General features: G+C 32.6%; 1 protein-coding gene across 1 annotated transcript; it reads left to right on the top strand.

The window, feature by feature from the left end:
* Positions 1 to 1,167: 1,167 nt before the first annotated feature.
* On the top strand, positions 1,168 to 20,996 carry LOC107173282 (meteorin-like protein). Its single transcript, XM_015523752.2, has 4 exons — positions 1,168 to 1,667; positions 12,665 to 13,077; positions 17,062 to 17,118; positions 18,926 to 20,996. Exons 1-4 carry the CDS (start codon positions 1,486 to 1,488, stop codon positions 19,273 to 19,275), a joined length of 1,002 nt encoding a protein of 333 aa, XP_015379238.2. The 5' UTR covers positions 1,168 to 1,485; the 3' UTR covers positions 19,276 to 20,996.
* The last annotated feature ends 353 nt before the right edge of the window (positions 20,997 to 21,349 follow it).

Genomic DNA, 21,349 nt, shown 5'->3' with positions numbered 1-21,349 from the left:
TATATTTATTTAAAAACATTTTTCATAGATCTGATAGATCACCTAGATAGGTACCATATGAAATACTTGTGAACATACTTACCTATATGAAATAAAAACATATAGCAAAGGGCTTAAAATGACGAAAATGAAGCGTATTCTAAATAATAATAGTAATTTTAATGTATGTGTATCTACCATTCCAAGTATCATGAAATCGAAGTGCAATATTTTGAACGGACATATTTTGTTATCGTCCAAACAGTAAATTACATCAAATTCAGCAGTCGTATAATTAGCTGCTTAAAAATTAAAATCATGTCACACGTTTTTAAAGCCTACAGCATCTTATATTGTTACCTATTGAGGCTGAATGATGAACTCTCTGAAAACGAACCAGACAGACATCGAATTGCGTGTGGGGGTGTAACTTGGTATAGGTATTCGTTTCGTTTGAGATTAATATCGTTAATACGATTACGTAGCACCACTCTATACGATGTCATACTAATCACGTGCACCATGCATCGCAGAGTAATATATTATGGTAGTCGTAGACGGTAGTGTTTAGTTGCGATTATTTCCACGAATCGTCACGTAATAATACACCGTTTGGTATACATCGCAAATGCATCCAACCCCCCTCCCCAACACCATTGATCCCTTTTGCCAAATCTGTAGCCTTAAGATATTATAATATACTATAGCTTACTATATACACCTATAATACCGCACACCATATTTACACGTATATATAGGTGCATATATACCTACCGCACTAAATCAACCTGTCCGGAGGGTTGTTTTGCTGACCGTCGCGCTTCGACGGGTCAGCTCCTAGCCGGAGGGGACGATTACGATTTTCGTAGTTCCGCCGCCGGGGTGCGTTTTTGTAAAAATTATTATTATTATTATTTTAGCTTATCGGAGAGGAGAGTGAAGTGGAGTCCGGTGAAACGTGTGTAGAGAACCCCGCGGGACCAAACCTCAAGCTGCGGCGGCAAACCGGTTCGGCTTTTATACGTTCGTTCTAATAAACCCAATCGTCTGCGGCGGCCCCCAAGGGGTAGTGCGAAGGGTGGGGAATTCGATCTGGCGCTCGTGCGCGCGCTCTTTTAGTCTGATATAAGCGCGACCGAACGAGAGCGGCGGCGGCGGCGGTGAGTGGCTACGGGTACGATTCAACACCAACTGGCGAGGTCAGTCAGTCGACGGCATCCACTCGTCTATGAACCGTATCGTCCGGCGTAACGTCGTTGTTTATCTATCGTTTTCTCGTCGTAGTCGATCGCGCATATTTTATCCGTGCGCACATCTTCCGGTCAGTTAAAAATAATTATTATTACGAATTTCGACCGTTTTTTTTACCAACCTTGGCGAAACATTTGTTTTCATTTTTTGTTCGTCGTTAATAATCGCGGTGTGCAGTGGCGGTAGTTAACCCGAACGTAAACCTATGTGGCTGTACAAATATCGGTACAAAAGCGCGGGTGAACCATCGAGGAAATGACCGTCGCCGCGATTTCGCGGTTTTCGCCCGACGGACACGGTGGTGTCGCGGTCCGGCCGTCACGCCGTCCCCGCTACGTCTTCGAGACGACGACTGCTGTTCTGGTGTTTGTGTCGCTTTTCCTGCTGGGCCTGGCCACGGCGTCACGTGCGTCCGACAGCTGTGATTGGAGTGGAAGGTAAAATATTACTGAACATGGCACTATTATGACATGACTTAAAGACTTTGGACGAATAGTAGGCACTATAATAGTAAACACCCCGATTTTACAACTGATTACGCTACATACATTTCGTGATTGAGCGATCTACTCAAAACTAGAAAGTTTTCCAAAAATATATTAGAAAAGCTCAAACGTACCTATAACTTATAACATTGACTGATGGTTAGATCGGTCGCTAGTGGCTATTATTATGGTTATGAATTTATGATGTTACGCAGTATAACGGTAGTTTTTTGACGATTTCTTTACAATTACTTAAATGTCTGTATATATACGGTGTACACAAAAATCAATTATTTTCAAACATATATTAAATACAGAAGAAATCAACTTTTTATACAACTAAATCCACACATTTGTTTATGTATAATTAGTTTTATTTGTGATATCAATATTGTCGATATATAGAGTATAGACGATAGATAGTGTCAATATAAATGTGTGTTTTGTAATCTTCAAGATTGGGAAAAGAAACAAATGTGTTTGTATTCGCATCTCATTTAAAAATCAATATTATAAACATTGTATTTTTTCGATAATTATATTTATAATATATTATATGGTAAAAAAATCATGATAACAAATATAAATGCTTAAATTTATTTTAATCATTTTTGAAAAAAAAAACAAAGTTTAATTTTACAATCCATTTACATTGTTACTTTGTGTATGGTTTCTGTCGTATTTCTATTTGTGAATTACTTAATGGCATTGCATTATAATAAATTATATATTTTGATAGGTATACATTATAATATTACATAATACGATAAATAAGTAATTTTATAACTTAGATATATATTAAAAAGGCTATAAATATAGTAAAGTTGAAAATGTTTATGAATGTTTAAAATATTTAATAGTATACCTTTATATTTAATTTTACTTATTAATAACATTTATCTTATACGTTTGTTATACATTGATGGTTAACAATAGATAACTAAAATAAATGTTATAAAAATCAGTTAACCATTGTAAACCTTGATAAATCGATGTATATATATATATATATTATATTTTAGTCTTTTATCTAAAGCCAATTAGGTTTCACTCCTTTACAGGACTGAACACAATTTTTTTTTTCTTCAATTAGGTCACGTGCGCAAAACTGGTTCCAATAAAGCTCTTGAAACGGACCGACCTGTTGAATACATTCCCTCCCCCGTGTTTTAATTATAACTGACAATGAAAAAAATATAATCAGGTACAGATGAGATATAAACCAGAATCGTGTGGTTCACCAAATTCGGCATGATATTTATCCGTTCGTCAAATGTAACCAGTTTTTTTTTTTATTTCAAGACAATTTTCCTTGTCACACACAAAAAATAAACTGAGAAAATAATACACCCGTTGAGAACACATAATTATCTCAAATACTAGATAAAAAAAAAATTTCCTCGTAGGTGGAATAAATTATTATTATTTACGAATTTGGAACAATAATACAATTAAACATTTATTGTTCAACGTCCGCTGAGTGGCCAATTTTTTAACATTTCATTCTTTGACTGTTCATAAATTATACTGCAACGTTTGCATAATTTGAAGATAAGCAAATTAACTGTATCGACAAATACAATACTCATGCCATTCAAAATATTTCCTTGCAACTCGTATATAATAATAATATAAAACTATAGTAATTAATGAGATTTCCTGTCGCTACTGGCCATTGTGTAGTTTATAAAGTAATTATTTTACTTTACCTATATTGTTTGGGATACTTCAAGTTCCGGTCAATCAGAGTAACATTGTTGTACCTATAATAATCTTGTACGTTCAACATATGATTATGATTATACCTACTTAGGTCTTAGAGTGGTACACCTCAATACGCGGCTACACCTATCTGTTTTCATTATTCTTTGTTGCGTCTTGTATAACGAAAATTTTAATAATGTATGTAGAACAAAATATGCATAGGTATACTGTAGGAAGTAAATGAAGCCATTTACATCTATAAAAAACATACCATTAGAATAAGAGCTTTATACTAGTGTTATACGATACTCAGCAAAAATTCAGAAATGTTTTTATTTATTTATACTTATCAACGCCTATTTAAGGAAAATGGTTTTGTGGCTTGCGATAGTATAAAGTGACCTAGTTATAATATTAGTCTGATTTTTTCATATTCAGTAGAAAAAAAAAATTAAAATAAATATTTACGAAATAAAATGTTGATAACATACATTATTATACGATATCATTATTACAACTATTGTTTTTTTTTTTTTTTTGATAAATAAATTTCTATTCATAGTCGTTTTCTCATAATAATAATAAATAAAAAATGAATATTCATGTAGGTACGTATTAAAGGATTGTGGTTTTCAAATTTAAATTATGAAATTCGTATCTAATTCAAAAAAATAATAATAAAAATAAAATCGAATTTATATTTATTATATTCGATATTGTTATAGTTTTGGCATGCATATTTGTAAGCATGTGTGTTTGTGTGCGTGCGCGCGTGTGTAAAATCTTATGACTTAACCGCCCCATAAGTGAGTTATGACTTCAAATATAATAGGGCAATAGTTTTGAGTCCTAAGTCCCGATAAACGTTTATAAATGGTTTTTCAACCATCAGTTCCCACGAAAGCGCACATCACTGTGCAATTTCTCTATACAAAATGTCCCCCACGGCCGCCGATTCGTGATGTTCCACGTTCAACTGACGTTTTGTAACACGATTAAAAAGAACTGTTTTCTTATTATACCTACTTTCTCCAAATCGTGATCAAGAAAAAGTTACCTATCTACCGTTCATGTTTATTTTTAATTAAACGCTATGTCATGAAATGGTAAAATAATACGAAATAATCTTAAGTGTGGCAGAAAATTAATCTCGTTTCTATTCAGAAATGTTAATTTAATAAATTAATAACCACCCAAATAACGATATTTTTTGTATCGGTTCCTGCTGCTCGCAAGACGTATATGCGCATTTGATATATTATACCATTATACGACTACTATAGGTATAGTACTTTATTAATAAATACGTATATAGTTTTCTCTAATAATCATAAAAATATAATTTACCATTAGGGAACGTAAATTCAAAATTAATGGAATTTTTAATATTAACTTTAGAATGATACACTTTATTCTTGTCCAATATATTTTCGTGAGAATAACGATTTTTCGTCGTGACTTATGTGGTAGAGTAGCCAATTATTTTCAAACGTGCACTATTCAAAATTAAGATTTTAAAATATTATACGTTTTTATAAAGAAAATAAACTCCTTTGTATTGTGTGTTCCAATTGCATAACTATTTTTGGCTGAACAATAAATATAATATATTGTAGGTACCAGGCACCTACTCTAGATATAATACTGTTACAAAAAAAATATTAAATGTTATTCAGTTATAGAATAAGTACCTATACCTAAATGAATAAATTTATTCGATGTCACAAAATATAAATTGAAACCACTAAAACTGTTTAAACAATTTTGTTTAATTGCATAATAATAATATACATAAGAATACATTAGATCTTTAATAAGTAAATAACTGCGTAAAATGTTCAATTTTAAAATTTTAAATATTTTTTTCATTTTGTGGATTAAGTTCTCTGCAACATTATACATTATAATGATGAAACCAGTTTATAAATAGTAACATTAGGCGTATAAGTCAATAATAGTTAGGATTTTTTAATTGAATAAGATATATATGCGTCGTAACGTCGACACGTATAATTACCGACGCCATTAATGGAAAGAGAATTGTATGAGATGATTAGTAACTGGCTACCGTCTGTACTCGGTAGTCTGCAGTAATCACATATTCAGTTGTTAAAATTTTCATTTGCACGATTCCCCCTTCTGTTTTGTTTTTTATTTTTATGTTTTATTTTTGATTACGACACGTTCTGAGGGGGCCCGCAGCATGTAAAACGATACGACCCTTCAAATATTGTTTCAACACCAGCCGTATTTATTTTCTGAATTTAACTATATAGTCTATAACAACAGGTGGCGAAGAAAGCCGTCACAACTTCAATACACATGCGTATGGCGATAAATATAATATCATTTACTGTAAAGGTTCATAATCTAACTATTATACTTAGATAAGAAAATAATATTTTACGTTAATATTCCACCGGCAATAAGTGAAAGCAGATAACGTGTTATATTATCAATCTTCTGTACCATTGTGAACATCGCTGTAGATTTACCACCCGGAGACTTCATAATTCCGATCACGATACAAATTCTATGAAATTAATGGAAACATGTGTTTTTATATTAGATCACAGCGTGACTCTGAAACGGTAACAATGGGCCCACCTCAGTTCGATTACTTGGCACGTTTTATAACAAAAATAATTTTCTCTTCGACCTGCGATCTGCCCCCTTAGGTTACCATTGCTATTACGGTGTCTGGATTTGGGGATGATCACTCAAACGTATCGATCATCCGGGTGCGATTTCTTCTATGTACAATGGTCTTTTGGATAATTGTCCCTATTTTCAAAATTCGTGCGTGCACAGATTATCTTTTGTACAAAATTATAGACCTTTTTGCGGATCGATAAATTGTATTATTATAGAGTTTTGTTACGAAGTTTTTAATAAGTTCAAACGATTACGGGTAATTGCACGTTGGTTGGTATATAGGTAATACATACGGCAATAAATAAAAGTATTATGGTGCTCGAGGGCTTGTATTATATATATTTTATTTCGAAAAGGGTGGGTAAACGTTTTTTGGCGCCACACGCACATGCAACACATAACCCTGTCGGCAGAGGGACACCGCCATGCTGGACCAGATGGTGATCAATGTAATCGCAACATGTGGCATTGTTTTTGCTGCTCAGTAAGGCAGTGGGGCGTAGTTTGCAGGACCCTTGGAAATTTGTCGCTAATTAAATGATTTTTGTGACTAGTTAAAAGTCGTGTTTTCTGCAAGGACAAAAAAAAACTCCATGTATTAGCCAGCAGATTCCTCCTGCACGTCTGGCTGATCAGTCTAAATTACTACACAGCCTGTATAGTTAATGAACTCAACAAAAGGTCCGTTTAATTGCGGTTCTTTCTGGATCGTTATATAGTTTAATAGCCATCCATCGCAGAGGGCTTAAATTATTATTATTTTATGGGTGTTTTTTTTCTTTTGTATATGCATTTTAACAACTTCACGGACAATACAATTTCGAAGCATGTCGCTGTAACGAACAAGTCGTTCCGACAAACGAAAAGCTAAATGATTATCCTAGTTCGTACGTGTAACTCTATATTTTTGGCAGTTATTTAAAACAAATTTTCCAATATGTTTGGTCATTTTTATCTAAGGATTTATTCGACTGGAAAAAAAATCGTACTCGTATTTGGTCGAACTTCACGTGCGTGTTGTGGACGAAACACGATACTGGTGGCGATGAGCAGCTAAAATATAACGTCTAATCGCTCGGAAAAACCATTAGGTAATTCAATACATGGTTGTCCACTGCGGTAGTCCAAGGATAAGGGAATAATATTATACATTAGACAAATACTTGAAATCGGCTCGCAGAAGACAAGAATATGACATATTTGCTATCGTTGACCCTGCACGAAGGTCCCGAAAAATATCACGCGATCAAATCCTCCGAACACCCTCATCAAAAAAGGGTAGACGTTTGTATATGTCTAGACACTCCAGTGTCCAGACGACCGAAAACCGAAGATGATCTTACAAAATATTTTTTCGAAATAATATAATATACTGATAAAGAATCGGGCTGAAAAATGACCGCGTTTCGGACAAAACGAGCAGATTTTAATCTACATCTGTTCAGGTCAACTCGAGTCCTTTTCGGGCCAACACCAAAACTCCTATATAAAAATAAAAACAACAATAATCTTCGATGTGTTGTTCAGTAGGTTGTTAATATCAGGCACTATACTGACTACTGATCTTTCAATTTTCTTATTCTGTGATTTTGCACTCAAACGTGGAGGTCGTGTAATCGTATATATATAATATGAATTACGAATTATTATCGTATGTATGTACGCACTACGATACTTACGAAAATTCTCAAACCGTAGTTAGTCAATCGATTTGTCTCAGTGACTTCAAGATTCACAGATATAATAGCATAATATATAAATAATAATATCTCAACTGCAGCTACATAATAATATAATTCCACGATAATTGAGTGTCACGGTCATTTGTACTTTGTAGCGATTAACATTATTCGATTCCGCTACTTCGCCTCATTCCGATCTCATGGACTTCTGTTGCGAGTGGCACCGACACGTCGTTTACAAGTGACCACCGGTGTAAGGTAATAAACATCGGTAAAAACGGTGAGAACTGACGTCAAATATTTCTGATGGTCTATTGTGAGAAAAATCTCGAGTTTTTTTCCCAGGAAGCGAAGATTGCAGATGATACGATTTTAATATCTTCGATGCGTATTACATATACGTGTTATTAGTAAATACTTATATACTTATAAATTATAACGGTTTTGACTTATTTTGAACCAAAAGGCACACGACATTACGTTTTCACGGCTATTTCGTCTATCGAAACTAAAAACTACCAAAGTACGTGTATATATATATATATATATATATATATATATATATATATATATATTATATAGTTCATGTTGTAACTTTGACGGCGATAAATGCATTTTGCAAAAAAATATAGCATACGGGTGAAACGATTCGAGTATTCGATGAATTTCTTTGTCGGAACAGTCTGCACGTCTCGCAAACCACGAGAGAACTGCAAATCTACGTATAATAACTAATAAGTGTATATGTATAATATTATTATGTGTAACCATACAGACTAAATCCATATTCTTTATACATTGTTTATCTAACACGCAAGTAGTAATGTCTTTTTCCACTCTTTTGGTTAGATAATTAATCCGTCCGCATTATGGAAAACAGATTATAGTTTATAATTTATATTATGCATGATCTTTTAAAAATGTTTCCGTACACGGATAATGGGTGAAAGACGATTAGCAAGACGTTGTGCGCTACACATTGCTCGACTTGTGGATTTCATTATTATATAATATCAACGCACTTGATTCATGAAAACGATTATTATTCAGTGTCTAGACTGTAGAGAAGAGTTCTATTTTCTCGTCACAACAGAGACGTTCCGTAACAACGTCAGTGTGCAGTGTGCGCAAGGCATTATAATATTATTATAGTTAAATAGCCTTTCCCAAAAAACGTGGACATAGGTAATTCAATATATGTATTATTATTATGTATATTATAAAGTGAATAGAGCAGCCGCAAGAGCCAATAATATCGGCGGCGACGGTGGCATGGCCATTATTGTGCGCTACCTATATAAATGGTATATAATATTAAATACCTGTCTACCTGTTGAAAGAAACCCCAAACAAACTCCATTATAATATATATTTATGCGATCGGGATGATGGAGGGGGACATCTGCCAGCTGACACTCGAATTTCTGACCCTAGTGGGTCCTAGTTTCACTATACGCCACCGACGTCTGGACAGATTTACCACCGTACGCTGACCGTGTTATTATTTCTTTTGTAACAGCACCATCAAAATCAAAATAATATTTATAAAACATATTATTATTATACCGAAAGAATAGGTCAGTATTTTTTTTACCTTTTTTTATATAAATAATGGATCTTTAGTAAAAAGGCTACACACGCGGCGCTGCTACGAAATAAGGAAAAAAAAATAGAATAGAAAAGAGCCGCTGTCAATGCATCCAAAAATCAATTACTCCAGTCGAGTTGTTATTATTATTATTATTATTCATTGAAGTGACAAAATTAATAACTATTATGGTACGAAAAAATCTCATAGACGTGACATTACGCGCGTGTTAGGTACCTACCATACTATCATTTATCACGCGTCAGGATTGTATATATAACGAGTACACTGCAAGACGAAAGGGCACTCATATATAAGGAGACCTTTTTATATAATATAATAATATTATTATGTCCCACCATGGACGATAATGGTGTGTTGATAGTTTCGTGTTATCCTTAACTTCCATCATTAATATCCAAGACGGATGCCGCATTATGGTCCTGGGTATAGGGATAATCGGAACTTGACGGTCGATGCGCAAGCACCGTCTTCTCCGGTGGTCCGTTGTCGCTATATAAAACTCTTCGTCGTCGATCATTTAATATCATTACTGTCGGCGCAAATCCCCACACGAGGTCCATTATAATTATACTGAAACGTATATATTATGATATAGACGCCTGCAGTGTTATATATAAAATATAATATATTAAGCATTAATGTATTTTACATTAGTATATTATATATATTATAATCACAATGCAATATTCTGTAAAATCAGTATATATATATATATATATATATATATATGTGTGTGTGTGGTATGCCCGAAATGACATTTCATTCACCATTCAAGTAGTGTAATATTGTATTTGTATACTGCTCGCAACACGTCACGATGTGGATCGGACGTTATTTCGGAAATATTTGTCGATAATACAGATCATTAGGGGCGTGCACATAGAGCTCGTTGTTTCAACTCAAGGTCAACCTAATTTTTTCCGAACTATATAGTATTATATATTTATATATATATAAACGTGTCCGGCCGGTAGTTATATTATTATATATTAATTTTATGACGTTTGTTGTGCTCCTTATATGCACGTATATAGGTACTTATATATATATACTTAAATTTATTTCGGTTTTCGAGAAGACGAGACGTCGAAACAATATAACGACCATCGTGTTAAGACATTAATCATAGAATTAATCCGTCGCGGGTCGTAATCATAAAGTAAAAAAAAAATAAAAGAACACGTACCTGAAATACATTATAGGAACTAGCTAGCTGGTGTCGGACGCGTTCGTCATCTTCAAGAATTATCGACGGTACCTATACCTATATACTATGCGTCGTCGCGGGTCGACGTCATTCGATTTCGGTGAGAGAGGGATGATGATGACTTTCAACCCACCCCCACAATACTTTACAAGTGTTTGGCCCGAACGATTAAAAAAAAAAAAAACATCCGATCGGCTACGGCCCTCGAGACGATTATAAACGGCGTTCTTCTCAACACGTGTTGAAATTATTGGTGTCGTTTACAGCGCGGGCGACGATGAAGTGTACGCGTGTGTGATGCGTATTATTATTATGCGGATAATTTATTCCGGATCGTTTTTATAGTTCAAACGAAATATAATAGAACAGCGTTTCGGGTTTTGGTGGCAGTAATAATAGCTCGATTTGCATTTAATATATATAATAATAATATACACCTACTTATAATACCGCAAGTTCTCGACTACTAAATACATATTTTACTACACATAATATAATGTAGGTATGCCTATGTTGTGGATATTATTACTATTGCAGGCGTTTTGTACACGGACGTTTGTCGGCGATAGTGTATACATATTACATTATAATACATAACATAAAATTGCCCACAGGGAAACTGCAGTAATAAAATTTACATTTTGTCCGTATAAACACACATATAATAGAAGAATCTTGAGGGCGAACTTAAAGAATTTCGACCGCACATGTCATCGACGAAACGTATAGTTTTCGGATATTTTCGGACCAGCGCCTACTTCAAAACAACATAATTCCTACGGATCATTAAAAAAAATCTAAAACAAATTTATCGCGCATAATGATTGAAACAGTTTTTTAATTTGAGTCGATTACGGAAATAATAATTATTACTTGTATATTAAATATTATGTAATATACTATGATTGCGTATAGACGATAACAATTATGTTATACCTATATAATGTTAATATATTTGTCTCGTTGATTCCACAGCAGCTATATTATTCCGTTATTATAAATGTGTCCAGAAAAAAAATGTTTAGTCTGACATCTGCAGTGAGTTGATTAACGTATTTTATCCACGTAAACTCTGTATAATATCTGTACACCATCTAAAGTAACATATATATATATATATATATATAATATACACTATATGCACTTGAAATTTGGGTATAATATATAATTATGGGAGTTGACATGTCGATTTATATACTCCGGACTTATATGTTTATACGTTATTAGGTATGTATAATAAGGTCGTATCGTTTAAAAATATTCATTGTATAGGACATAAGTATTAGGTTTATACTACATAATATATTATATATTATGAAGAGCAAATCCGATTGATTTAGGAGGAAGGAAAATATAATGAGTAAACCTATCTCAGTTCCACCCAAATTGTCCGCGTAATCTGTACTGGCCGAAAACTTACCATTTTAAATTATAAGCAATACCTACTATATATATATATATATTAAATTTAGATATGCATTGTACATCAAAGTGTGTTCAAAGAACATAATTACTAAACCATATAAAGTATTAGAAAAAAATTAATAATTATTGTAATTTTATATATACAGGTAATTATAACTAAATTAAAAGTTACGCAAAGGCGGCAAAACTATGAATAATAAAAACTGACAAAAATCGTATACATTTACAGAATGTCATTTACTGTTACCCACACGAGTATACGAACATGACGTGCACTCACAGTGCAGTGTTTGCTATTTTTCGCACAGTCTACGTATATATGTAAATATGTACACATACGTTTATTGTGGCCTCTCAGATTTTTTTAGTTGGCGAAAAAATATTTAATTTTTTTGATTGATTTGCCTTTGGTAAAATATAAACTCGCCATAACGCGGTATATTATAAGTATTGTGTTGTATATTAACAGAACGTTTTAGAACAAACCCTGCCCGTTTAATTATTATATGACCTCGTGTCACATGATATTCTGTACACAAATTTGCACTCGCGGCAGTCAACAGGATATTGTTATATATTGTTATACCCTTATACCCGTAATATCATTATATCGTGCATAATAATGACATATTTTAAAACGCGTTTTGTTTTTGTTGTTTTCCAGCGGACTGACGTCGGATTCGTCAGAGCACTCGGTGCGGCCCGTCCGACTGGACCGGTGCTGGGCGGGCAGGGTGCGCTGGTCGTACCCGCGTGGCGCGCTAAGGGTGGTGTTCCGGTTGACGGGCACCAGTGGCGGCCGCGAGTTCCGCGTCTGCCTCAAACCGGACAGGCTGGACGGCGTCCGCGTGCTGTTGGACAGCGCTCCCCGTCGCCTGATCGCCGTATACGATTACCGCAAGGCCGGCGAGCCGCTCAGGTCGCGGTGCTTCAAGAGCGTCGGCGGCACAGCCGCGTTCTACGTGGAAGCGGACAAAACTGGCGGCGACCGGTCGGGTCCCGTCAGGTTCCGTTACGATCTCGAACCACTCGCCGAACCAGCGCCCCAACTGTTCGTGGCCGACAACCTCGACGACGGTAAGTGTTGGCGATTACTACCGTTACCTATATACAGTAGGTGTACTATATGCAGTAAAACCTCTCTAAAAAGCAATCGCTTGGGACCAAACATTTTTCCGTAACAAAAAAGTTTTCCATCATAGAGAGGTTGGAATATTATTTGCACCGGGACTATTGACATTTTCCGTTATAAGAAGGATTCCGTTTAATGGAGGGTCCGTTATAGAGAGGTTTTACTGTATAGTGTAATACGTATTATAATATATTATTATGCATTTATACATACCTAGCACCTATACATCTTACCAATAACATAGTATCGGTAATAGGTGTCTACCAGCTAGCAAATTCGTAATGTGTACATTGATTGGGTTTTTGATCAATTTTCTAAAGTACTGACGCCCCGGCGATGGATCGAACCCGTGAGAAACCCACGCAGAAACTACCCTAGTAAGATTTGTTTTTGACGATCTGCAATTAATTTGACTTAAATTTTAAAATAATAATCTACGTTTCATGATCATGAATCATAATAATATCTACAATCTGAAATAAAGAGAATGAGTATTCTATCAAAAAATTTCATCCACTTATGTCACACCGGTGCACTGATAACTTTGAACCTATATATCTATATATAAGAACCCGACTCCTATTTCTTTTAAGTCTTATAATTGAATAATAATATATAATGTCTGCACGTTTGTATATAAATTAACTAGGACTTAGCGATTGTAACAGAGTGTCGGTTACATTGGTTACAAGTTTACAATCAGCGTATAGTGTGTACCCACCTACAACACAAAAGTATATTTCAAAATATTATTATTAATTCGTTTACGTCAAATTGTCCTAGTCATCATGATCTGTAATAACATAAATATCTATTATAAAATGGATACAAACTATACTCATCGAATTAAAATACGATATTAATTCGGTTCGGCACGAATAACATAATGGTATAATAACCAATAATCGCAATAACTCAATTTGTTGTATTACAGTCGAATAAATAAATATATTGTTTTGACGAGATAGGACATACTATCAACATTATGACAATCTGAGACAGCAATATTTTCTGATTATAATTTAATATTTACTGTTCGTCGATCAAAATAATAGTCAGTACCTATGTGTTATATCGAAGTATACAGTTTTTAATTTTTCATATTGGTTGTGAAATTGTTGACACAAATAATTAATACATCAATAACAAATAATACTATGTTAGGTTTGTAGATCAACTAAATAAACTTAAAAAAAGTAAAAATATGTATTCTCGTTCATTCTAAAAACAAGTGCCTATATTTATGATAGCTTAATTTTATAGTGGCCATGGTGTAATTGCATATAAAATACAAATCATTAAAAAAAATATATATAAATTTTGTATGGGTGTCAAGAGCAACTTATGAAAAATCTTGTATTAGTTGTATTAGATTTTTAAGCTTTTTGACAAAAATTATCGAACATTTCGAAAAAAAAAATTGAATCGTTATATAAAACTCGTTTTTAGTCCACAAAACTGCAGAACCCAATTGCAGACGTGTAAAACATATTTTATAATCGATCAAATTATTACATTTCCCAACCATCTAACATAAATTCTCTGTTATATTATTATCTGTTTGAAATGAGTATCGAAGAAATAAACTATTAACATCATTAACATTCAAATGTTCTTTTCACAAACATATGTAGTTTTTAATCTGATGGGGCGTGACGAGCATGGCGTTAAAACTGTCTTATACCTAGGCGGTTTCGGACTGCAGCTTACATGATCAGCTGTCCGATACTATAAATTAATAATAACATATTTGATTTCCCAAGTACGCGTTATTCAGCCTTACAGTGTTACGTAGGTGTTGTTGGGATATCAGGTAATTTATAATAATATAATATAAATGTATAATATTATTGAAATATAAATAAACAGACGAACACACACCGCATGGTCGTATAATACCTATACTGTAATATTACAAAGCACCTATAATGCGTGTTATTATTATTTTTGTTTTTATGTATAATAATAATAATAATAATATATATATAAATATATTACTTTATTAATTAAATTTATAATTTGCACCAACAACTGAAATTATGAGAAAATTAGATTTTAAAAACAGTAAAGAAACAATAAAACGTTTAACAAAAAACCACTTTTCTCGTATAATATTAATAATAATTATTATTATGTATATTTTTTCCCAGTGCAATTCGAATGGACGTTTTGCGATAGAAAATTTATTGGGAATGACTCGTTTGATTATTACATAAATAATTGTAGATCGTGTATGTACGTGATCGCGTTCATATAATATTTAGTTTTTAACTTCACGCGTCCGTCCATCAACTATATAATCGAGAAAGATGGATATAATATAATAATATACATTTGTCTGTTTTCGTATGTTAGGTATAGGTATTATTTTTTATTCCGTACATCGATCACGCTTGTCTTAAGCCGTCCGAGTTTGTTAATATAATATTATAATGTATGAAATAACAATGACACGCGGAGTCTCGCCGATAGGCAGGTTGAATTAAATCGGGCAGGTGTCCCAGGTATATTGTTCGTTGAAATGATCATTGACCCTAATTTCCTTTACTTCATTACAGAAACAATAGAAAATCAGCTTAACAATACGCATTTGTCTAAAATTTCCGACCATCTCGAGTATAGACATCATTGGGTTTCCACTACAAGTGTATACTATAATATTTATAGGACCGTAATTAATGGAACGAGTGTAAAATAATATTGCTTAACCACATCATAATGTATACAGTCAGTATACAGAGAAGATAATGATTTTTCACAAAATCATTATGTTTTTTGATAACTTTAGATGTGTTTAAGCATTGTTACGCAATCAAAATGATTTTACTTCATTCTACAACAACTAGTCTGAAGCACGTAATAACAAGCATAATTTAAGTATTATAAAAAAATGCACGTGTCGCTACACATATATAGTATATGCATACGCATATATATGTAATGTGCATATAAATCGTACAGGCTATAAAAACGGGACATTTTCTAGACAATTTTAATTTTTTTTAACTGCGTATATTTAAAAAAGTTGATTTTGACATGAGTATAATATATTCTCGATATTATCATTTTTTTCTTCTTCTGGGATCATATGTTAAATGCGATATTTGACCTACGTTCGGCCAGTAAACGCTAACTATCAAAGTCCTCGTTGGAAGTCACAAAAAAAAAAAATAAATAAAAATAGACCGGCCATAAATTTACTCGAGAAACCTCACGATAAAAAAACCACATAGGTACGCGTTGTTGAAGAATACCGGTTTCGCCTACATTATTCAACAAAGTACACACTGTATACACTTTTATTTCTGTTGTATATAGAATACTGTATTATGTATGATTTTTTTCTTTTATTACTTGGTTATTATATTTATTTATTATCACCATAAACAATGGGAGATTGCAGCCGTCGAAGCATCACGCTAATGGTGATTTTTATTTAAAAAAGTTATAGGCCACTTAACATGTATATATATTATTTTATTATATGCATTTGGAGCTCCTTAACCAGACACACAACACTAGACTATAATTATTATAGCTTAAGAACCCTAGACCTTACTATATATTAGATGGTTTATTGGATTTTAATACCACGATAGAGTCGAGAGTAAATTGTAAATAATATGATAATTCGACGTGTAAAGATGCGTTCGGTATCTTAACTACCACTGTCCTACTATATATATATATAATAAAATAATATGATATAGAGTATAGACTAATCTAAAAGAAAATTACGCCTATCCTGCAATGGAACGTCGTATGATTATATGTCAATTTAAGAATAAAAAAAACATAGACATTACATGCAGCAGTCGATCATTTGGCTTTATTTTTACTTTTTATGTGATATAATAGTGAAAAAGCTATTCCTTACAATGCCATCTTTAATACGATTTTAATTATATGTATTTTTTTTCTATTTTCAGAGTGCCGGCCGTGTACCGTAGAAGAAATGACACAAGCTTACTGCACGAGTAGTTTAGGTGAGTTTTGTCAATTCATTGTTATCTTATACTTAATTTTTTTTCACTGTTTTATGAATATTTACGGTTGGGTGCGTGTTTCAAAAACCAATGGCTACATTAACCAAATCACCCTCGTTATGTTTAATCGATTTGATTATCACGTATACTCAACGTATCCGGACGTTTAATACAATACATTTAAGAATTTTAAATACTTTTGAAAAAAATATTATAAAATATGTATTATTATAATATGAACATATGTATACCTACAATGAAATAATTTATAATATGTTAATTATCTCTATTCTAATCACGGCCCACTTGATTGAACCATTGTTATCTTTAAATTATATATGGTACTGCCTCTATAATTATTTACAGAAATAAGGAGAGTTCTTTTAATTATTATTAAATAAGGATATACGATACGTGTTAGTGTGTTACCAGTATCTCCTGATAAACAATACGTGGATAGTCAAAAACGAGTGTGGGAAACGTACAATTTTATATTATTAATTTATAAATGCGTAGGTATAATAATTATAATAATAGTGTATAAGTACATATATTTTTAATACAATAGTGACGATGATGACGATGTACTTCTTAGGTTTCTATTTAAATTAATTATTCTATATGCATCGTTCATATATAATACGTAAAATAAGACATAATTTTCTTTTAATTACATGCGAATATACATATATATAACATTTATAATGTAGGTACTACAAGAAATCGATATATATGTACCTACATATTACATATAACATATATATTTATATATATATATTGTTCGAGAGCGTTTTACAACGTCTACACAATGTATTTTGTTTTCTATTATCATTCCACATCATATTGTTAACTTGTTAAATAATCAGAGACATATTATAATCTGCATTTTTTTATATATATGCGATCGCATGTATTTATTCAATTCTATATATGATAGATTGATAGCTATAGACATAAATGTATAAACACACTCATCACAGACTCTGCGCATTGCAGTTGAATATTATGATACAAAAAATTAGTTGCCATTCTTTGAGGAAAGATATTTGTTATACAATTATACAATATACATATACATGTATTATGATGGTCTTACTAATTCCTCTAAGCGAATTTTTCATCAGATTTTGTTGGGTGTGAATTTTATTAGAAAGGCCGGTAACGTGCAGAATATATACAGACGAAAACTCACACTTTAGGTATACCTATTTACAGCGTAGTATGCGCACTCCGACACTTGTTTCACTTCACTAGTTTTTTTTTCTAGCGCCTTATGTACACTAGTTTTGAGGGAAAATCAAAATCCCATCTAAGCCATAACCACTGCTGCAGACATGATATTAAATTCGCTTATTATAGTCGTAACCAGTAATGTATACATGGATATTTTTAAGGGTATTAGGGGTTTGTTACAAAAAAATATACCCGTTTATGATATTTCGAAACAGTTTTTAAATTTCATTAAATGTTAAACATCTATACATAATAATATATAATGTAAAAAAAATACCAAGGGTGGTTTGGAACACCCCCCCCCCCCACCACCACACACACGTGTTCGTTACGTAGTCATAACCGTAGATAAATTTTTAAATCTTAGTGTGCACCATTTTAAATCTAAATACGATAAGAAATCAATAGACGTATTTTGGTGATGTAGTTTTGAGAAAATAGTTTAATAGTTTGAGCGAACAAACTATAATACCTAATTACCTAAACTGCAAGAAACTGGCCGATTGCTCAAAACTAGACTAATAAACTATTCGAAACAATAATAATTTGTTTTGTTGTTTTTTCTCTTTTGCAGTGGTCCAAGGCACCATAGTGGGCGTGTCTTACGACGGTGATGTGTCGCGCGTGCGCGTGATGCCCACCAAAGCGCATCGTCTGCCGCCTGAAGAGGACGACCGTGTGGTGGTGCAAGTGTCACCGCCGCAGCAGCAGCAGGAGGACGAAAGCGGACGATTGCGGCGCGATGACCGGCCGATGACCATAACGTTCGGCCGGGGTTGCAGACCTGCCGCCGGGCCGGGAGAGTTCGTGTTCATGGCCCGTACCAAGTTCGACGAGTTGGCCCTGCGGTGTGCGCCCAGGCTGGAGGAATGGAGGCAAGCCGTCAAGGCAGACAAAGCTCCCGGTTGCATTCTGGCCGGTTGACCTTCTGAAGTACATCATATACATATATTATACGTTCATATTATATAAATATATAATGTATAAATATATATATATGTCTATATAGGATAAGATAGGTACTGTACGGTCGTGATAAATCATATACTTTAAGTATTATGCGTACAGTACCTAAGTAGGAACTGTTATATATTACATACTACACAGGGTTACCAAAACCGTTGTTGAATTACGTTGTTTACAAACTATTTTTATTTTTTCAAAAGTCATGTTATAATAATATTTTATTTTGTATAGAATACGTGTAAAAATAGCCATTTTAGCTTTATATATTATAGCCATATAAAGGCAATGTATACATTAAACTAGACGCTTAAACAAAGATCGCTATAATTGCAATATTGGCTACCTATGTATGTAAATGATAATCGTTCCGTAAACGAGCAATAATATAATCTTATAGTTATTAATGCTGTAAAAGTTCTTTCGAGTTTGCAGAAAAATACGTTCAACCGGATGGGCCCATCAGAGAGGGAGGAGTAGGAGTATAGGAAATGATGGACAAGGCTAGTATACATATTATATATTATTATATAGTTTCCTTATTGACGCGTAGAAGAAAGGTTCTGTGGCTGTGATCTGAAACTTTTTACGTAAATATTAAAAACAAATTCAAAAAAATTTAATAATATACAATACATATACTCTTAATTATTGTACATTAAATATCGGCGTCAAGTCTTATAATGTGTATGTGTATGATATAGAGTGTGTATTATAGAAATCTATGATACGTAATCGTTTATCTCTGACTGGTAGGTAAATAATTTAGATCTTGCACTGTTTTTCATAGAAATTGTTACATATTATAATAATACACACTCTACTACTAGGTATATACGATTAAATACTAACATATTATAATTTATAGTACAGGTGGTAATTTAAAGACTTTAACGCACGCCAGTAGTGGTGACTACGATACGATAAAAATATACCTAATATACGAACGAATTTTCCTGACTATTGCAGGTTTACAAAAAAATACAAAAACGAACCACGAGATTTACAGGCTCGTTTGTTCCCCTGTGTCTCTATTATTTTAAGCGGATGTTACGTAGTCTATATTATACTATATTTTTGTTTTTATCCTATTTTATTACTGTATATCATCTAAACCAAAAGGTATACTATTTTAACTTCCTCTCCTGCGATTACGTTTATGCAATGTTATATAATGTACAGGCGGTATGTATTATGAATTGTATATCATTCACATGTGAATCTATGTGCCAAACCTTAGACAAAAAAAAAAAACAAAGTTTTTTTTATACAAGTAATATCATTATTGGTTCGTAGTTTAATTATATTATAATGATATTATATCAAATGGTAAATTCGATTTTATTATATTTTACTTTATTTATATACGCAATAGATACCTATAATATAATTCTTTTATTTCTAACGAGCTTCATATTATGCATTTCGTAGTGCAATGTTAAAATATTAATATTTAAGATAATGTGTTTGTTAGGATTATTATTTTAATCATTTTGTTATGTTTTTAATAATTGTAAAATCTCATATTTTGTGTAAATTATTTTTGTTTGTGTATGAATTTATCGTAACTATCATTAAACGATATATTATGATCTCAACTTTTTAAAATAATATTACATAACGAACAAAAATTGTAATTATAATTCGACTAATATTGAAAATATATTTGTGTTATCAGTTAATATGTAACTTTTTTTATTGACAAATTTTTTTCCTGATCCGTCCAGTGTATAATATTATAAAATAGGTTTCTACCACCTATACATCAATCTGTATAATATAATATTACGACCGTTTTCCTCTCGAGCGTGTAAGGTACAGCGAATCGCATTTATACGATATAAAAAATAATAATAAAAAATGTTATTATAAACGCGTATAATATATATTATAAAAAGGTATATATATATATATATATATATCATATTTGGTCGCATTATGTGCTATAGCAGTCGGACCGGACAATGGTCAGTCGAGAGCGAAAAGGAGCGTACCTATTATATTATAATATAATGTATATATATATATATATATA

The sequence above is a fragment of the Diuraphis noxia genome, unplaced genomic scaffold (assembly GCF_037042655.1).
Source record: "Diuraphis noxia isolate RWA-SAM2 unplaced genomic scaffold, SU_Dnox_SAM2 contig0002, whole genome shotgun sequence".
Lineage (NCBI taxonomy): Eukaryota > Metazoa > Arthropoda > Insecta > Hemiptera > Aphididae > Diuraphis > Diuraphis noxia.
This window is presented reverse-complemented; position numbering and strand designations above follow the sequence as displayed.